This window comes from Microcebus murinus, chromosome 4 (genome assembly GCF_040939455.1).
Source record: "Microcebus murinus isolate Inina chromosome 4, M.murinus_Inina_mat1.0, whole genome shotgun sequence".
Classification (NCBI taxonomy): domain Eukaryota; kingdom Metazoa; phylum Chordata; class Mammalia; order Primates; family Cheirogaleidae; genus Microcebus; species Microcebus murinus.
The window spans coordinates 10,519,473-10,533,499 of record NC_134107.1 but is presented as its reverse complement, the minus strand read 5'-3'; the positions used below and the strand labels follow the sequence as shown (position 1 = coordinate 10,533,499).

General features: G+C 57.9%; 1 protein-coding gene across 3 annotated transcripts in view; it reads left to right on the top strand.

Annotated features, from left to right (window-relative positions):
• The window catches only part of SHANK2 (SH3 and multiple ankyrin repeat domains 2), a 545,909-nt gene that overhangs the window by 172,986 nt on the left and 358,896 nt on the right, over positions 1–14,027 (top strand). For all 3 annotated transcript variants that reach the window (XM_076001724.1, XM_076001725.1, XM_076001723.1), the window contains exon 11: positions 8,179–8,245. In XM_076001724.1, coding sequence (XP_075857839.1) covers positions 8,179–8,245 — 67 coding nt within the window. The remainder of the gene's footprint in view (positions 1–8,178; positions 8,246–14,027) is intronic.

Sequence of the window (14,027 nt, the reverse complement as noted above, 5' to 3'; positions counted from 1 at the left end):
CGCGCCGTTCTTCCAGCTTTGGGGGATGCGCGGAAATGCTTCATAACGGAATCTAGAGGGTGGGAGAAGGAGCGGTTTGTTTCTGTTTCTGCGTTTCTGTCTGTGACAGTCACATGCGCAGGTGCCCATTCCCGCCCTGCCGCCTGGGAACCGGCCAGGGGAGGGGGGACTCCCACGCCCCCGTGTCGGTCCCAGACGCTGCCAGCCTGGGGGTCTGCTGGGGACGGTCGTACAGGCAGAGAGTCCCCTCACTCGGGCTTGGCAAGTCGTCACGGGCTACGTTGGGTCCCCCTGAATTCCCATAGTGAGGCTCTAACCCCCAGCACCTCGGAATAGGACTGTATTTGGAGATGGGGTCTTTAAAGAGATAGTTAAGTTAAAATGAGGCTGTTAGTGTGAGCCCTAATCAGGTATGACTGATGTCCTTCTAAGAAGGGAGCACAGGGCACAGCCATGCACAGAGGGACGGGCGACCACGGAGGGACTCCGGGAGAGGCGGCCGTCTGCAAGCCAAGGAGAGAGGCCTCAGGAGGAGCCGCCCTGGAGACACCTTGATCTTGGACTTCCAGCCTCCAGGACTGGGAGGCGGTAGATTTCTGCTGGTTAAGCCGCGCTGCCTCAGCTGACTGATACGGAGCATGCCACAGTCTCGGCTGTCCTTTCCTGCTTTGGTTGCCATCCGGCAGAAAATGGTACTCGGTCTTTGCCTCTGAATCAAATCTCATTATTAATCTCCCTCTTGCCTTTTATCAAGCAGGGAGGGTGTGCTTAAACCGAGGTGCCGGAGAATTTCCTGTGGTTGGAGCCTCTCGAGGCCGCGTGTACAACACCGGCCTCACCCTAGGCTCTGGAGCGGGAGGAACAAGGTCTACCTTTAGGGAACGTGGAAATCCAACTTCCTTGAACTCGCGAAGCCTGTTTTCCAACCTGCAAGAGGAGAGTCGCAGCAGCTCCGCTCCCCAGGCGTGGCGTGAGGACCGAGCCGGGCACCGCGACGCGTGCCCGTGTTGGGTGAACGTGAGCAGTCGCCGTCCTTGTCAGCGCCATCACTCTCCGCGTTCTTGCAGCGTGGTGGAAGCCAGTCTGGAACATCTGCAATCCCCAGAAATCCCAGCCGCGCACAGCGGAGTGGCGCCCTCGCTCGGCCCCGTAAGGCGGGAGGGCCTTCCGGCCACGCAGAAAGTCTTCCCTGCCCCGTGGGCTCTCGGCTCTCCAGCCTCAGGCTCCCGCCAGAGCCCCCGCCTTGCAGACTGTGGCTCTGCAGACACTGAAGAACTTTCTATTAAGATTTCTGGGAACAAATGGTGTCCTTCAGCAAAGCCACTGCCATTTCAAAGGAGAAATGTACATTCTATTAGCAAATCCATCTGGGAAAGGGAGGATGGCTTTTTTGTCCACATGAAATAATTACTTCTCATTCTTTTATGTGTTTGTTAAACTTTTATGCAAAATGCTTTTTGAGGTGTTCTATTCCCTTGACTGCTGTAAAAATTTCAGAGGACAGAGAACTGGACAGTACTGCCCAGAGGCCTCTTCTACCCAAGAGGATTGGCACAGAGCCGGCAGGTTTTTTAATGGGTCGATGTTTGCAAGTGTCCACTGGAAGCTGAGCCGCTGAAATGCAGGTGGATGGGCCGGATCGTAGTGTGACTTGGCCTGTCGATTGGGTCAGAAACTTCTAAACGTCAAAGATGATTTTCCTCCTCCAATACGATCTCCCAATGCCAACTGCTAGTTCAACATCCCCCTGTAATTAGGAAGTAACCTTGGTGCGGAACACCAGCGTCCCCGGGAGGTAGCTCGCCAGTATCGATGAGTCTTAACCCGGCAGCATGTGTCGTACAGACTCTGGAGCCCGGGCTCAAGTCCCAGGTTGCTGTGTGACCTTTGGGACGTCCACAGGATCCCAAGTCCAAAAGGCCAAGGCCGACCAAACACCTGCTGATCCCAGTGAAACGTGCCCATGCTGAGGTCACCACGCAGGCGCAGTTTGGAACTGCATTGGGCTGGAAAGTGCAGCCCCTGCCATCCACAGGTGGAGTCTGTGTGCCCCACACCTGGCGTCTGGTCACGTGCATCGCCAGCAGGTTTTGCCAGAGGTGGTGGTGGTTGCACGAGATCCAGAACCCAGCGTCAGGGAGCTTTGAAGCTTCAGATGTCCGCGTGCAGCATGAATCCGGGGCTGCCATGATGGGAGGCCAGTCTGGTCTCCAGGGGAGTGGACGGATTCATGAGAAAAAAACACTTGAGCCCCAGCCGACAGCCAGACCTGCGTGGAGGCTGTCACACCCTGCTACTCTCCACTCAAACTCGGTCACGGGAGTGCACCTAGAGCGAGGTCCTCAGGATCCTGCGTTACTTAGTTTTCAGCTGGTTTTTTTGCAGTGATAGGTATTTAATTGCTGCACTAGCAGACTGAGTTCACTTTGATTCCCAGTCTATTAGATTTTATCATGAAGCTGCATTATTATATCCGATGTGTTTTGATAAAACATTTATCAAAACTGAGATCCGATCCCTCAGCCATCAAAGATAATTAGATAGATTTCCTCCTTTTTCTGCTACATGATGAATTATGTTGATCCATTTTCTTGTTCCTGAAACAAGCTCACCCAGGTGATGGTACTGTCTCCTTTAGAAACAGATCTTCGTTCCATTTGCTGATATCAGATGATGCTGCTTTAAGCCACTAACCAATATTCATTATTTAAATTGTCACAGTAGTCATAGAATATCACGCGTGTATTATGACCCTCGGTTACAGAGGAGGAGACACAGGTACAGAGGGAGTGTTGGCCTGTGTTCCCTGTGGCTCTGGGACACGGTGCTGCCGGAGCGAGGGCTGACCGCAGCCCGGGGTCCCTTCCCTTCTCAGCCGTGGGAGGGTGGAGGGGCCTGGACCTGCTGGGCTTTCTAGGGGCCTGGGGGCCATTTGATCCCCAGCCTCTGGGTACCAACAAGTGGAGGCCTTGCCTAGGGCAGTCTTGTTTAAGCACCGGGGCCCCCTGTCCCCGGGGGAGGGGCCCACTGTGTCACCCGGCACAGAGCCGCCCACAGAGCAGACTCCCAAGCCCTGGCTGCTTCCTCTGGCCCAGGGCCCAGCCCCCAGCACCCCTGAGTTGGCAGTCCCTGGAGGGGTGGGTGACTGCTCCTGTCACCGAGGGGGTCTCAGTCTAGTCAGCCCCCTTGGGTTGGCATAAGGTCCAGGAGAAAACCAGGGGCCTTCGGGTAACACACGTGGATTTGCAAAGGCTCCTGTCCCCGCTGGGATTCTGGCAGAGCCCCAGGGAGCTGCTCTCTCCGGAACCTGCAGGCGTGTCCCCTGCCTCTCCACACCCCAGGGGTTAGCCTAGAGCCAGGCAGAGACTCTCTTGGAGTTTGCCTGGTAGAGATCGACCTCTGACCTCACGGAGCCCAGTCTCCCGCCCGCCATGCCTAGAGGATGCTCAACCTTCAAACGCGCCTCCCAGGCTCCCCAGGCTGTGGGTATCGGTCACTTCCTGAGCTGCCCAGGAATCTGAAACAAGACTCAGTATCTTGAAGGAGACGAGAGATGGGGACGCAGCGAGCCCTCGGTTTCCCTCACTGGCTCTTCGAGGAGCCACTTTCTCGTTGTGGCAAAGAGGTGTCAGGACCATAGAGCCGCCTGGGTCCGTTTGGGAAGCACATTTCGTTTTGGAAAGAGAAGGATGCTGCGTTCGGGGCGGGGGAAGGTTTCCTCCGCAGGTGGCTGCAGCTGCCAGGAGCGGGTTCAGGAGTGAGCAGGGGCGAGGCGGCCGCTTCCCTTGCTCTGACTCTCGGCGTGGGCAGAGCAGGCCGCGCTGTGGGCATCACAGCAAGGCAGCAGCGTCCCCGGGGTCCTGACCACCCTCCCCAGAGCCAGGGAAGCTGAGAGGAGTGTCCAAAGGCGATGGTGCGGCTCCCGGGCGCTTTTATTGCTGCAGAAAGTTCTCGTGTGCCGCCACTCCCCTGCGCTGAGCGGGAAGGCGCAGGTCTGTGGGCACCTGCTCTGGTCCCAGCGTCAGCTCAGGTGACAGGCGGGACAGGTTGGACGTTGTCTTAGTGTGCTCAGGCTACACCGGGTGGCTTCCAAACCGCAGACATTCCCGCCACAGTTCTGCAGCCTGGGGGTCCAGACCAGGCGCCCGCCGATCCGATGTCTGAGTAGGGTCCGCTTCCTACCCCGCCGTCTCCCTCTGTTCTCGCATCCCAGAGGGCACAAGGGTCTCCCTGGAGCCTCTTTGCTAAGGTCACTGACCCCATTCACGAGGGCTCCACCCTGGCGACCTGAGCATCTCCCAAAGGTCCCGCCTCCTGACACCCTTGCACTGGGGCGTAGGTTTGGACATGTAAATTTGGAGGGACACAGACGTTCAGACCGTAGAAGCCCACGTGACACCTGGGTTCAGGTGCAGTCGTCACCTGACCCAGCACGCAAGCTCACACCTGCAAATGGAGACGTGCTTCGGGGCCGGCTGCACTCGGTGCCAGGTGCTGTGGGGTGTGGCTCGTCCTGGTGCTCAGCTAACGGTGGGTCGGTGGGTGCACGGGTGGGTGGGTGACTTGAGCCCAGAGGTGTCATCTGGAGTTGTCCAGGAAGCCGTCTTGGAGGGGGCTGCCTGATGTAAACAGGAGGCGTCAAATTTCGATCTGCAGAGAGCTTCAGCGGGGACCAACCTTGTGGTCCCCCATCTTCCTCCCTTGTCCGCCAGCCGGGTGCTGTCCCTCCTCCAGATCTTCCCCAGGCCCCAAGTCCCCACGGGGGACCTTGGCCCGCCTCACGCCCCCCCTCCATCCATGCCAGAGCCGTGCCTGAGCGCACCGGGCCGTTCCTCACACGTCCCGTGTTGGTCTTTACGCTGCTCAGAGGCTGGGGCACGGCATTCATGCCCCACACTCCCCGAGGGACCTGGTAGACAGCTCCGCCTGCTGCACCCACACAGCCCCCCAACCTCTCAGGTACCTCTGGGCAGCTTGGGCCTGTGGGCGCATCCAACACGGGCCTCTGGCACGAGACTGGGATCGTTGTCAGGCTCCTGCAGGTGTGGTGTCCTGATCCTCCTCACTGCGTGTTCCTTGAGGAGTTCGTTCCTGGTGTGTGGGGTACACCCACCCGGGCACTGAGCAAGGGCACGATGCCCCCAGGCCTCCAGGTCTCCCTGACGGGGCGGGTGCAGGCGCTGGGCGCACGGAGGAGCTGTCTGATTCAGTGCAGGTGGGGATGGGAGGGTGCGGCAGACACGAGGGGCAGGCTGGGGATTTGGGGTGCGCCTCTGGCATGGGTCTCCACCTGCTCCGTGGTGAACGTGGGGGTGGGAGGAAGACTTGGTGCTCGGCAGAGTGCAGTGCCTGGGCGTTGCTGTATCTTCACCATCATTCGCGGTGCCGTTGCTGATACGTACACCCGGAACCGGAGGAGACAGCCCCGCACTCTGCCTGCCCTATGCATCCAAACCCGCACCGAACGCCGGCTCGACAGCACTGAAATGCCACGTCGAACCTGGTCCCCTGTTCTTCCTCCAGAAGACACCTACCAGGCCTGGGCCAGCAGTGGCAGAGGGTGGCAGGTGGCTGCTTCCTGTGCAGTTATGACAAGTAAATGCACATTGTTCTCATGTGCATTATAAGCCGGGATGTTTTGGTTGGAATGAAGCAAGTGGCCTTGCTGCTGTGTGGGTGACCAAGTTTGAGTTCCAAGAGCTTTTCTTTGGAAGCGTTAGCCTGGACTCACTGCTAGATGGCCCTCTGTCAGGTTATTTTCTGCAGCTGTCCTGGGTGTGCACTTGTTTGTGTCTGATTGTACATTTATGTGGGGGGCTTAGGCGACCTTCACGGTGAGCAGTCTGCTATTTGCACAAAGGTTGTAGATAACTGTTTTTCCAACAATAGTAATCCCAACAGTGAAACGATGTGCCTGGCACTGCTCTGAACCTTCACACCAAACCCATTTCACAGATGGGAAAACCGAGGCCCACGGATTGAACATATAATGCCCAATATCACCCAGTACAAGTCTGGAATTTGAACCAGGCAGCCTGGGCCCTCCATCCCTGTGGCAGCACCCCTCCGTCGGCCTGCCAGGTTCACCTCAGGTGTTCAGCCAGGGCCGACCCACAGGAGTGGGGGAGAGACACCCTGCCCTTGTGTGCACGGAGGCCTGGCTCTGCTACGGAGGCAGCACAGCCATCGGGGCCAAGAGAAGGGGGTGTCTGGCTCAGCCCGGGCAGCCACAGCATGGGTCGGAGAAGTTTTGCTGAGCCCACACCACTTAAGTCGAGCGCTGAAAGCTGAGCCAAAGGTGGGCCGTGGCGGGAGGAGGCACTTCGAACATCTGCCTCTCCGACCGAATATGGTCAGAGGCACACCTGTCCCTAAATACCTCCTTCCACCTTCACGCCCAGCAGAGCCACAGCTCCAGAGCTGCTCACATGGCTTTGGGCAGAGGCCGTCTGGCTGCTGAAACCAAGGTGGTCATCCTGATAATCTCTGAGTCGCCTTCAGGGTCATTTTTTCCCTCTCCTTGAAGACTAGCTCACGCCCACAGCCCTAATAGCTCCATCACCTGCCCCTGTCAAGTCCGACAGTCGTCCTGCCTCTTGTCCCATCTCCGTCCTGTCAGTTTGAACTGGCTGTGTTGCTGCTTGTGTGATCCCACGCTTGTGATCTGGTGACACTCCAGCCGCACCCTCGGGGTTTGTGTTTTGCAGCAGGGGTAGGCTTGCTCACCTTTTGCCACACGGACAGCCCGAGAAATTTCCAGATCTTCAAGTTCCGGTTCAGAAATTCCTTCTTCAATCCATCTTTCCTTTTGCCTTTTACTATAAGCAGTCAGGAAGAGCCGGCTGCTCCCGCCACGCTTTGCTTAGAAATCTCCTTGGCTAAACATCCAATTTCATCCCTCATAAGGGTCTATCTTCCACAAAACGCTAGAACACAATTCAGCCAAGTTCTTTGCCACTTTATACCAAGGATCACTCTTGCTCCAGTTTCCAGTGAGATGTTTCTCCTTTTCCATCTGAGATCTCACCAGAATCACTTCCACATGCGCGTTTCCAGCATGGACCTCCGATCGCTTCCAGCCTCTGATTCCAGCCTCTGCTCGCCCGTTACCTGGTTCCAAGGCCATTTCCACATGGCTTGATGTTTGTGACAGCAGCACCCCACTCCCGGTACTGAAACGTGTATCAGTCAGCAATGGATTGTAAGGAACTGGCTCGCACGATTGTGGGGCTGGCGGGTCTGGGATCTGCAGGGCAGACTGGAAACTCAGGCAGCAGCTGATGCTGCAGTCTTGAGGACGGATTTCTGCTTCCACAGGAAACCTCAGTTTTTGCTCATAAGGGCCTTCCAGCTGATTGGCTAATTCCACATTATCATTCGACGTCAACTCGTAGATGTGTGTGTTCCTCCAGACTGGCATCAGAATGCCTGGCTCTTCTTTGGGTGCCTACGTGTTGGCTCTGAGACCAAAATCTTCCCCTCTGGGGCACTGTGAGCCTTGCCCATGTGGCCCCTGGTTCTGGCCTCCCTTTGGGGCCTTCCGGGGGCCCCTGGCTTCACCTACCGGGGTGTTTCTGCATGTCGAGGATCGTGATGCATTAGGTAACAGGTCTGTAGGGCCTGGGTTAGGACAATTTTCTGTAGGTGTTGGTTTTGATGCCACCCACCGGGCTGAGCATACGTCTGTGGGAGGAATTTTTCCCACTGAACTGAAATTTGAAGAGTTTTAGATGCTTTTTTGAGGTTTCCCCCTCTCTGCATTTATGGGGTCTGGCTTGTATCTAATCAGACAAAGGAGACTCCCCGGTGGTGTGAGACTCAACCAGTTGAGGCTTGTGGGGAACACAGGACATAGTCGATTGGGGGGAGGGGCGTTCCGAGTTCTGGCTTTGCTGAATTCACTGCCACCGTATAGATAGTTTCCTCCCTATGCCTTCTGCACAGAGGCACTGCTCACATAGGTCCTAGTGCAGTGATAGCCGTGCCATCGTAAAATGACCAGGAGTTTTGCGAAAAGCAAGTGTGACGTTTGGCAGAGCGAGAAAATGCACCTGCCATTTCGAGAGCTGCAACTGTGCTCCTTGTGGCATGAGGCCTTCAGTGATGTAAAAGTATATTTAAAAAAAAAATCGTCGTTCTGCAGGTGACACTTCATTTAATATGATTTCTGCTTCACAGGTGGCGATCATCGCAGGCAACTTTGAACTGGCAGAGTACATCAAGAACCACAAGGAGACGGACATCGGTGAGTAGCCTTGCTGATCGGAATTCGGTTTGGCTAAGGAGACTTCACCAGCTTTTCAACATTCTCCTAAGATTGGTTCAGAGCCTGCTTTCTAGCAGGACTTAACGGAGAGCGTTTTGCATCTCAGTCTTGCGTTTTTTCAGCTTATGGTAGGGATGGGGCTAAGGAAGACCCTGGAAATCAGGCCGTTGACATGTGCAGCCTTCTTCTGCAGGTGAGGTTCTCATCTCCGACAGGCCGCGTTTCCAGGTCTTTCCACACTAAGATCGTTGACTTGGCGAAGTGGGCAGAGGAACAGGAAATGCTTAATTTATGCTAAGGGTTGGCTCTGGGATTCTCTCTCCGATTTGTGTATCTGATTTCCCCAAATCTTGGTAAAAACTGATAGGTGCCCAGACTCCTAGAATGTACGCGCCCAGGAGTGAGCCCTAAAGTGCACGGTGGGCTCTGGGTGCTGAGGGGGGCCATCGGCTGCACCAGCCGCTGTACCAGCGCGTGGGGGGGGTGCCGGGAGGCCATGCATGTTGGTGGCGGGGGTGGCGTTGGGTACATGGGCAAGCTCTGTTCCTTGTGTCCAATTTTACTATGAACTTAAAACTGCTCTAAAAATGTAGCATCTTTTTTTTTTTTTTTTTTAACAAAATATGAAAAGAAATCAGGCGGGAGAACTTGCTAGGCGTCAAGGGATGTAGGCATTGCTCTTTGATTGGAGAATTGTTTGTTTGCAGCTGACTTAGATGTGTTCCTTGGAAGAGTCTGTAACCTGCACGCTTCCATCTAGGCGAGAGCTGGCGGCTAGGCGAGGAGGGGAGAGCCAGCACGTCCTCTCCCTTCCCCTCCGGTCGCCTACGCTTCCCCTCGATTGATGACCGCTCCCCTTTCTAGTACCTCTTGTGCCGACCAGGAGGGCAGTCTCTGGGGCTCGCCCTCCCTCCCGTCGCCCTGCCGTGGGCTGGGCCCAGTCTTGCACCGTGGACGAGCCCGCTGGCCTGCTTCCTCCCGCCCCGGGCCTCCACCGGACCTGCAGCGGGGAGCAGTCCCGTTGGACCAGCAGCGGTGAGCTTTCGAAGACGGCACCATCCCATCCACGGGGCCCGGGGGGACCTCCCGGGGGCCTTGAGAAGCAGCCACACGGCACCTGCCTCTTACTGCCTGTGTCCCCACCCTGTTTTTGGCATTGGGGGCGAGCGAAACCATGTGTTTGGCTGTCACGTCTGCACCCTGTCGAATGTGTGCCTGGCATCGAGTCTGGCTGGCACCCGCCCTGCTTAGAGCACCGCACGGGCCACGGGCCAGATGCTTCGCTTGCACCACGGCGCGCCCGTGCCGGGCATCGGGGCCTCCGGGAGGCCGGGCCGATGCTGACACGTGGGCCCTCCTGTGAGCCAGGGCAAAGCACTTAATTGCTCTGAGATCCGGGGTGGCACCAGGGCCGCGTTAGCGCCTCTGTGAGCGCATTAGCGGGATTGATGGGTGAAAGCCTGCGGTCGTTTGGAACATGAACTGAGCTCTCGGAACGCAGGCGACTGTCTTCCTCCCTCCTCCCTGACACCTGAGAGCTTGAGAGCGGGAAGATAGCTTTGGTTAGATGTTTGCTACCTACGACAGGGAACGGGCTGTCTTAAGCAGAGGCGCACAGGAGAGAAGGGAGAGGGGGGAGCCTCAGGGCGGGTCCCGCCCACGGCTGCAGGGAGGGCGCCCCTGGATGCAGAGCCCCCTCCGCCCCACAGAGTTGTCTGCGGGGGTTACGGGCTCTGGGCTGCCCTCAGGAAGCTTGCAAAGTGCTCACCTTGACCGGGACCTGCACGGCAAAGAGGGAGGCGTGAGGTGTCGTCTCTGTCCTACTCTCTGGTGGAACTCAGAGAGATCTGGGGCTGCCACCCCCCTGCCCCTAAGCCACACCCTTCAAAGTCACGGCACCCCCCCACACCTGCCACGGATACAGGGACCAGCCACTGAGATCCCCGACTCAAAAGCAAGACACCTCTCCTTCCCTGGAAGCCCTGAATTGATTTTAAAACCCACCCCGGGGAGATGTATTGTCTTTTCAGTTTTGAGTTAGGATTATTATCTTCCTTATCTGTGATACAAGCACCTCTTCACAAACAAAACCTGTTTTGCTAATATAATAAAAGTAACACCCATTTTGGGGGGTGGATCCATATTACTCGCCACTCACCCATTCTGAGCAGTGGTGTATTTAAGTGACAGACAGCATCCCTGCTAAGAGGAGGAGGACCTACAGCAGGCTCGGGTGGCTGCCGTGCCTCCCGGTGCTGGGTCGAGGTTCGAGGTCTCTGGTCTCTGTACGCTTGCACGCCGCTCCGGTCTGCGGCGAAGACGTAGGGCTGGCGTCCGCGACCAGTGATGCGGGAAGCCCATGTCCGCTGTTGTTGGACTTGGGGCTTCCCCAGGGCCCCAGATGGGAAGGAGAGAGAGTCTGCACTTCCCCACGGGGTTTCTTCTGCATATCTGAGTTGTCCAAGGGTTCGTGATCATGAACTAGCGCACTGGTGTCAGTGCAGCCTGTACCTTCTGAATCAACTTTGCTGGCCATTTCCCAGAAAGAGAGAGACAGAGACTAAGGAAATTAAGGGCACAAGGCCGAGAGTCCCCTGCAGACTCAGACACCTCTCTGTGTGTCGCTTGATCGAAGCACGGTGAGTCATTGTGAGGTCCCTGTTCAGCTAAACCCCTTGGTTTGAACCCACTTGACTCTTCCCTGTCCTGTGGCCACCCCCACGTTGCGTTCTCACTGTGTCCTGGGGGAGGGGGCAGGTGTTGAGCGTGTGGTGGGCACAGTCCCTGGCTCGTGTGTTTGCCTGCCCGGGTCGTGGCAGCTCCTGCGTGCCAGTCTGTGCCCGCTGTCTAAGGAAGCTGCCCCACTTCTGGGTGAACGGATAACCACGGTGAGCAGCCGATTCCTCGGCCTCTGAGTCATGGGCCCTCTGGGACGCTGCAGAGAGCCTTGGCATTGCGAAGCAGTTCGTGTGTCTCCCACAGGTCTCAGTTTGGGTTGGTTCTGGCCTGCGCCGCCACGCATGCTCCTTCCAGGGTCCAGAGAAGCGCCGTGCGGGGTTGCAGGTGCCTGCGGGGTAAACAGCAAGCGCCCAGGGGACACCGGCAGGGCGTCGACGGCATCTTGCATTCAGGACTTCTAAACCCACATGCTAGAGTGGCTGGCGAAGCCAGGTTTCAAACCCAAGTCCGTCTGGCTCTGGGGTGCTTCCTTCCCTCGATGAAGCCGAGAAGAGCCTTCCGCTACACGCAGGGGCTGCGGGCATCAGCGTGGGGTGGGGCGAGGCAGGCTTGGGTGTGCACACAGCTGGGCCTGGGGCCAGGGCGAGGTCGGTGGGTGGAAGGAAGAGGAGGCTTCTCGGCCACAGACCACCGACCGGATGGGTCCCTGCCACAGGTAGAAGGGGCTCTGCTCTCTGCTTCCTCTTCCAGGCTCCTCCACTCTGGGGTCACCGGGGCTAAGCACCTCCCCGCTCTGGGCCAGCTCCCCAGATGTGCTCAGAGGGGAAGGGACAGAGCTGGAGGAGGGCGTCCCAGCGGCAGTGCTGGGCCACGCCTGGTGCCTGCAGAGGAGTGGTCTGAGAATCGGTAGGTGGAGGGCTGCGGAGCGGCCCCACCGCTGTGCAGGCAGCTCACGGGGGGCCTCTCCTGGAGGTTCTCGACTTGCTCATCTTCCACGTGAGAGAGAAGTCATATTTTAGACAGAACCGGTCCTGGCTTCCCCCTTCCTCATGGGGCGGGGGGGACCTGCAGGTCTCACCTGTAGGATCAGTTATTTTCCCTGCAACTCCTGGATTCTTCTTCAACTTCCACAGTCATTTCTAACATTTCAGAGAGAGAGAAACGTCTTCCTTGACACTGGTCACCCACCATGACATATTCACCAGGCGCCGGGGAGCTCCTTCCCAGGGTGCTGTCTGCAAGGTCAGGGCCACCCAGGAGGCCTCGCAGGGGGGAGGTGCTGCCCTGGGCAGGGGGGACAGAGAGAGGGAGCAGGACAATGAGCTTTCAGGGCTGCTGTGTCACCTCCGTGGGGTCACAAAAGGAAAGAATTCTGACCTCGGAGGCTGCCATCCCAGAACTCAGCAGAACTGCGCCTGGTGTCTTCCAGCCGAGAGAGGAATCCCCACATCCCAAGGAGAGCGGTCTGCCTCGTGCTACCGAGGGGCATCCTTTCGGTGGGCAGAAGACCATGCTGTACTTGAACTTCCTTCAGCGCCAGGTCCCGGCGATGCCTGGGCTCCCGCCAGCTCCCCCACCCACCCGGCACCACCTTCCGGGGACAGCTCTCCACGAGCTTCTCCCCTGCAGCCCCTGCAGCGTGCTGGGGATTTGGAGCATTGGCTCATCTCTGGCCTCTGGGAGGGGATGACCACGGAGGGCAGTGTCCTTCTTGTCCTCCCCCACCCCTAGATCTGGAAGTGGTGTTGAAAGAACTGCAGGCCTTGTGCACCCTTCTGGGTTGGAGCGAGCTAGTCAGTTGCTGTTCAGCAAGAGGATGGCACATGCCTGTTAGAAAATGGACTCTTCCACGGACCTGGTCTCTTTGCCTGTTGCAGCCCCCACCCCTTCCTTTATGACCGGCCCCCACTTGTCCAGCTACTTCTTCATCCCCTGCCCCCGGTGAGGCTTCTGTGTTGCGGGCAGTCGACCCCCGAGACAGAGCCCGAGAGCCGCTCGCTCCTGTTCCTGATCCCGACTCTGCTCTTGACTGGCCTACGTCAAACCTCCAAGGCTCCCAGTGTCCAGCAGTGCATGTGAGGTTTGGGGTGCATCTGAGTCCCCAGGAAGCTGGTGGGAATGCAGGTGCCCAGCGCCACCCCCAGAGTCTGACTCAGTAGGTCTGGGGGGCCCCTGGACTCACCGCTCACTTCCCTGCCGTGGGAGTGATGCTGGACGTCCAAGCCCGGCTCCGCCTTTGCCTCCCGCAAGGCCAGCTCAGAACCTAAGGACGGGCCGACTCATTTCCTGGGGCTGCCGCAACTAATGACCTCCAACTGGGGGGCTTAAATAAAACCACCGGAACTTACTGTCCCTTGATTCCGAGAGCCAGAAGCCCAAAATTAAGGTGTTGGCGGGTTAGTTCCTTCCTGAGACTCTAGGGAGGGTCTTTCCTTGCCTCTCCCGGCTTCTGGTGGTGGCCGGCAGTTCTTGGCGTTCCCTGGGTTGTAGACACGTCACCCCAGCCTCTGCCCCTCTTCACGTGGCCGTCCACTGTGTGCTTCTATGTCTCAAGGCTCCTGCCCCTCTCTCTTATAGGACACCAGTCTTCAGATTTAGAGCCACCCTAAACCCAGGAGGAGACCCTATTTCCAAATAAGGTCCCAGTCACAGGTAGTGGGGGTTTGGACATGGGCACATCTTTCTGGGGCCCCCACTCAGCCCACGGCAGGGCACTCACGTCGCTTTACGGCTGTTTGTCTCTCCGGGCCGTCCCCCCCTCGTGGCAGGCGCTGACTCTGACTTCCCCTTAGCGACTCCCGTGTCGCGGGCCTCGGTGAAATGTGTGTGGGGTGAGCGGCTCCTACCCCGGCCAGTGTTCCCCCTCCAGGGCCAGCGCCCCCATGCCTGTCTTCTTGACGTGAACCTGCCTCCCCGGTCCCCGGTCCTGGGTGCGGGGACAGAGCACTCACCAGCAGGTCCGTTGCGGGGTTGAAGGTGTTTGCCGCAGGGCAATGTTCTCTCCCTCTTCAGCGTTTCTGGAGTCCCAGGGAAGCAGAGCTCAGTGGGACACGGGCGAGGAGGCGTTTGGAGGCGGTGGGTT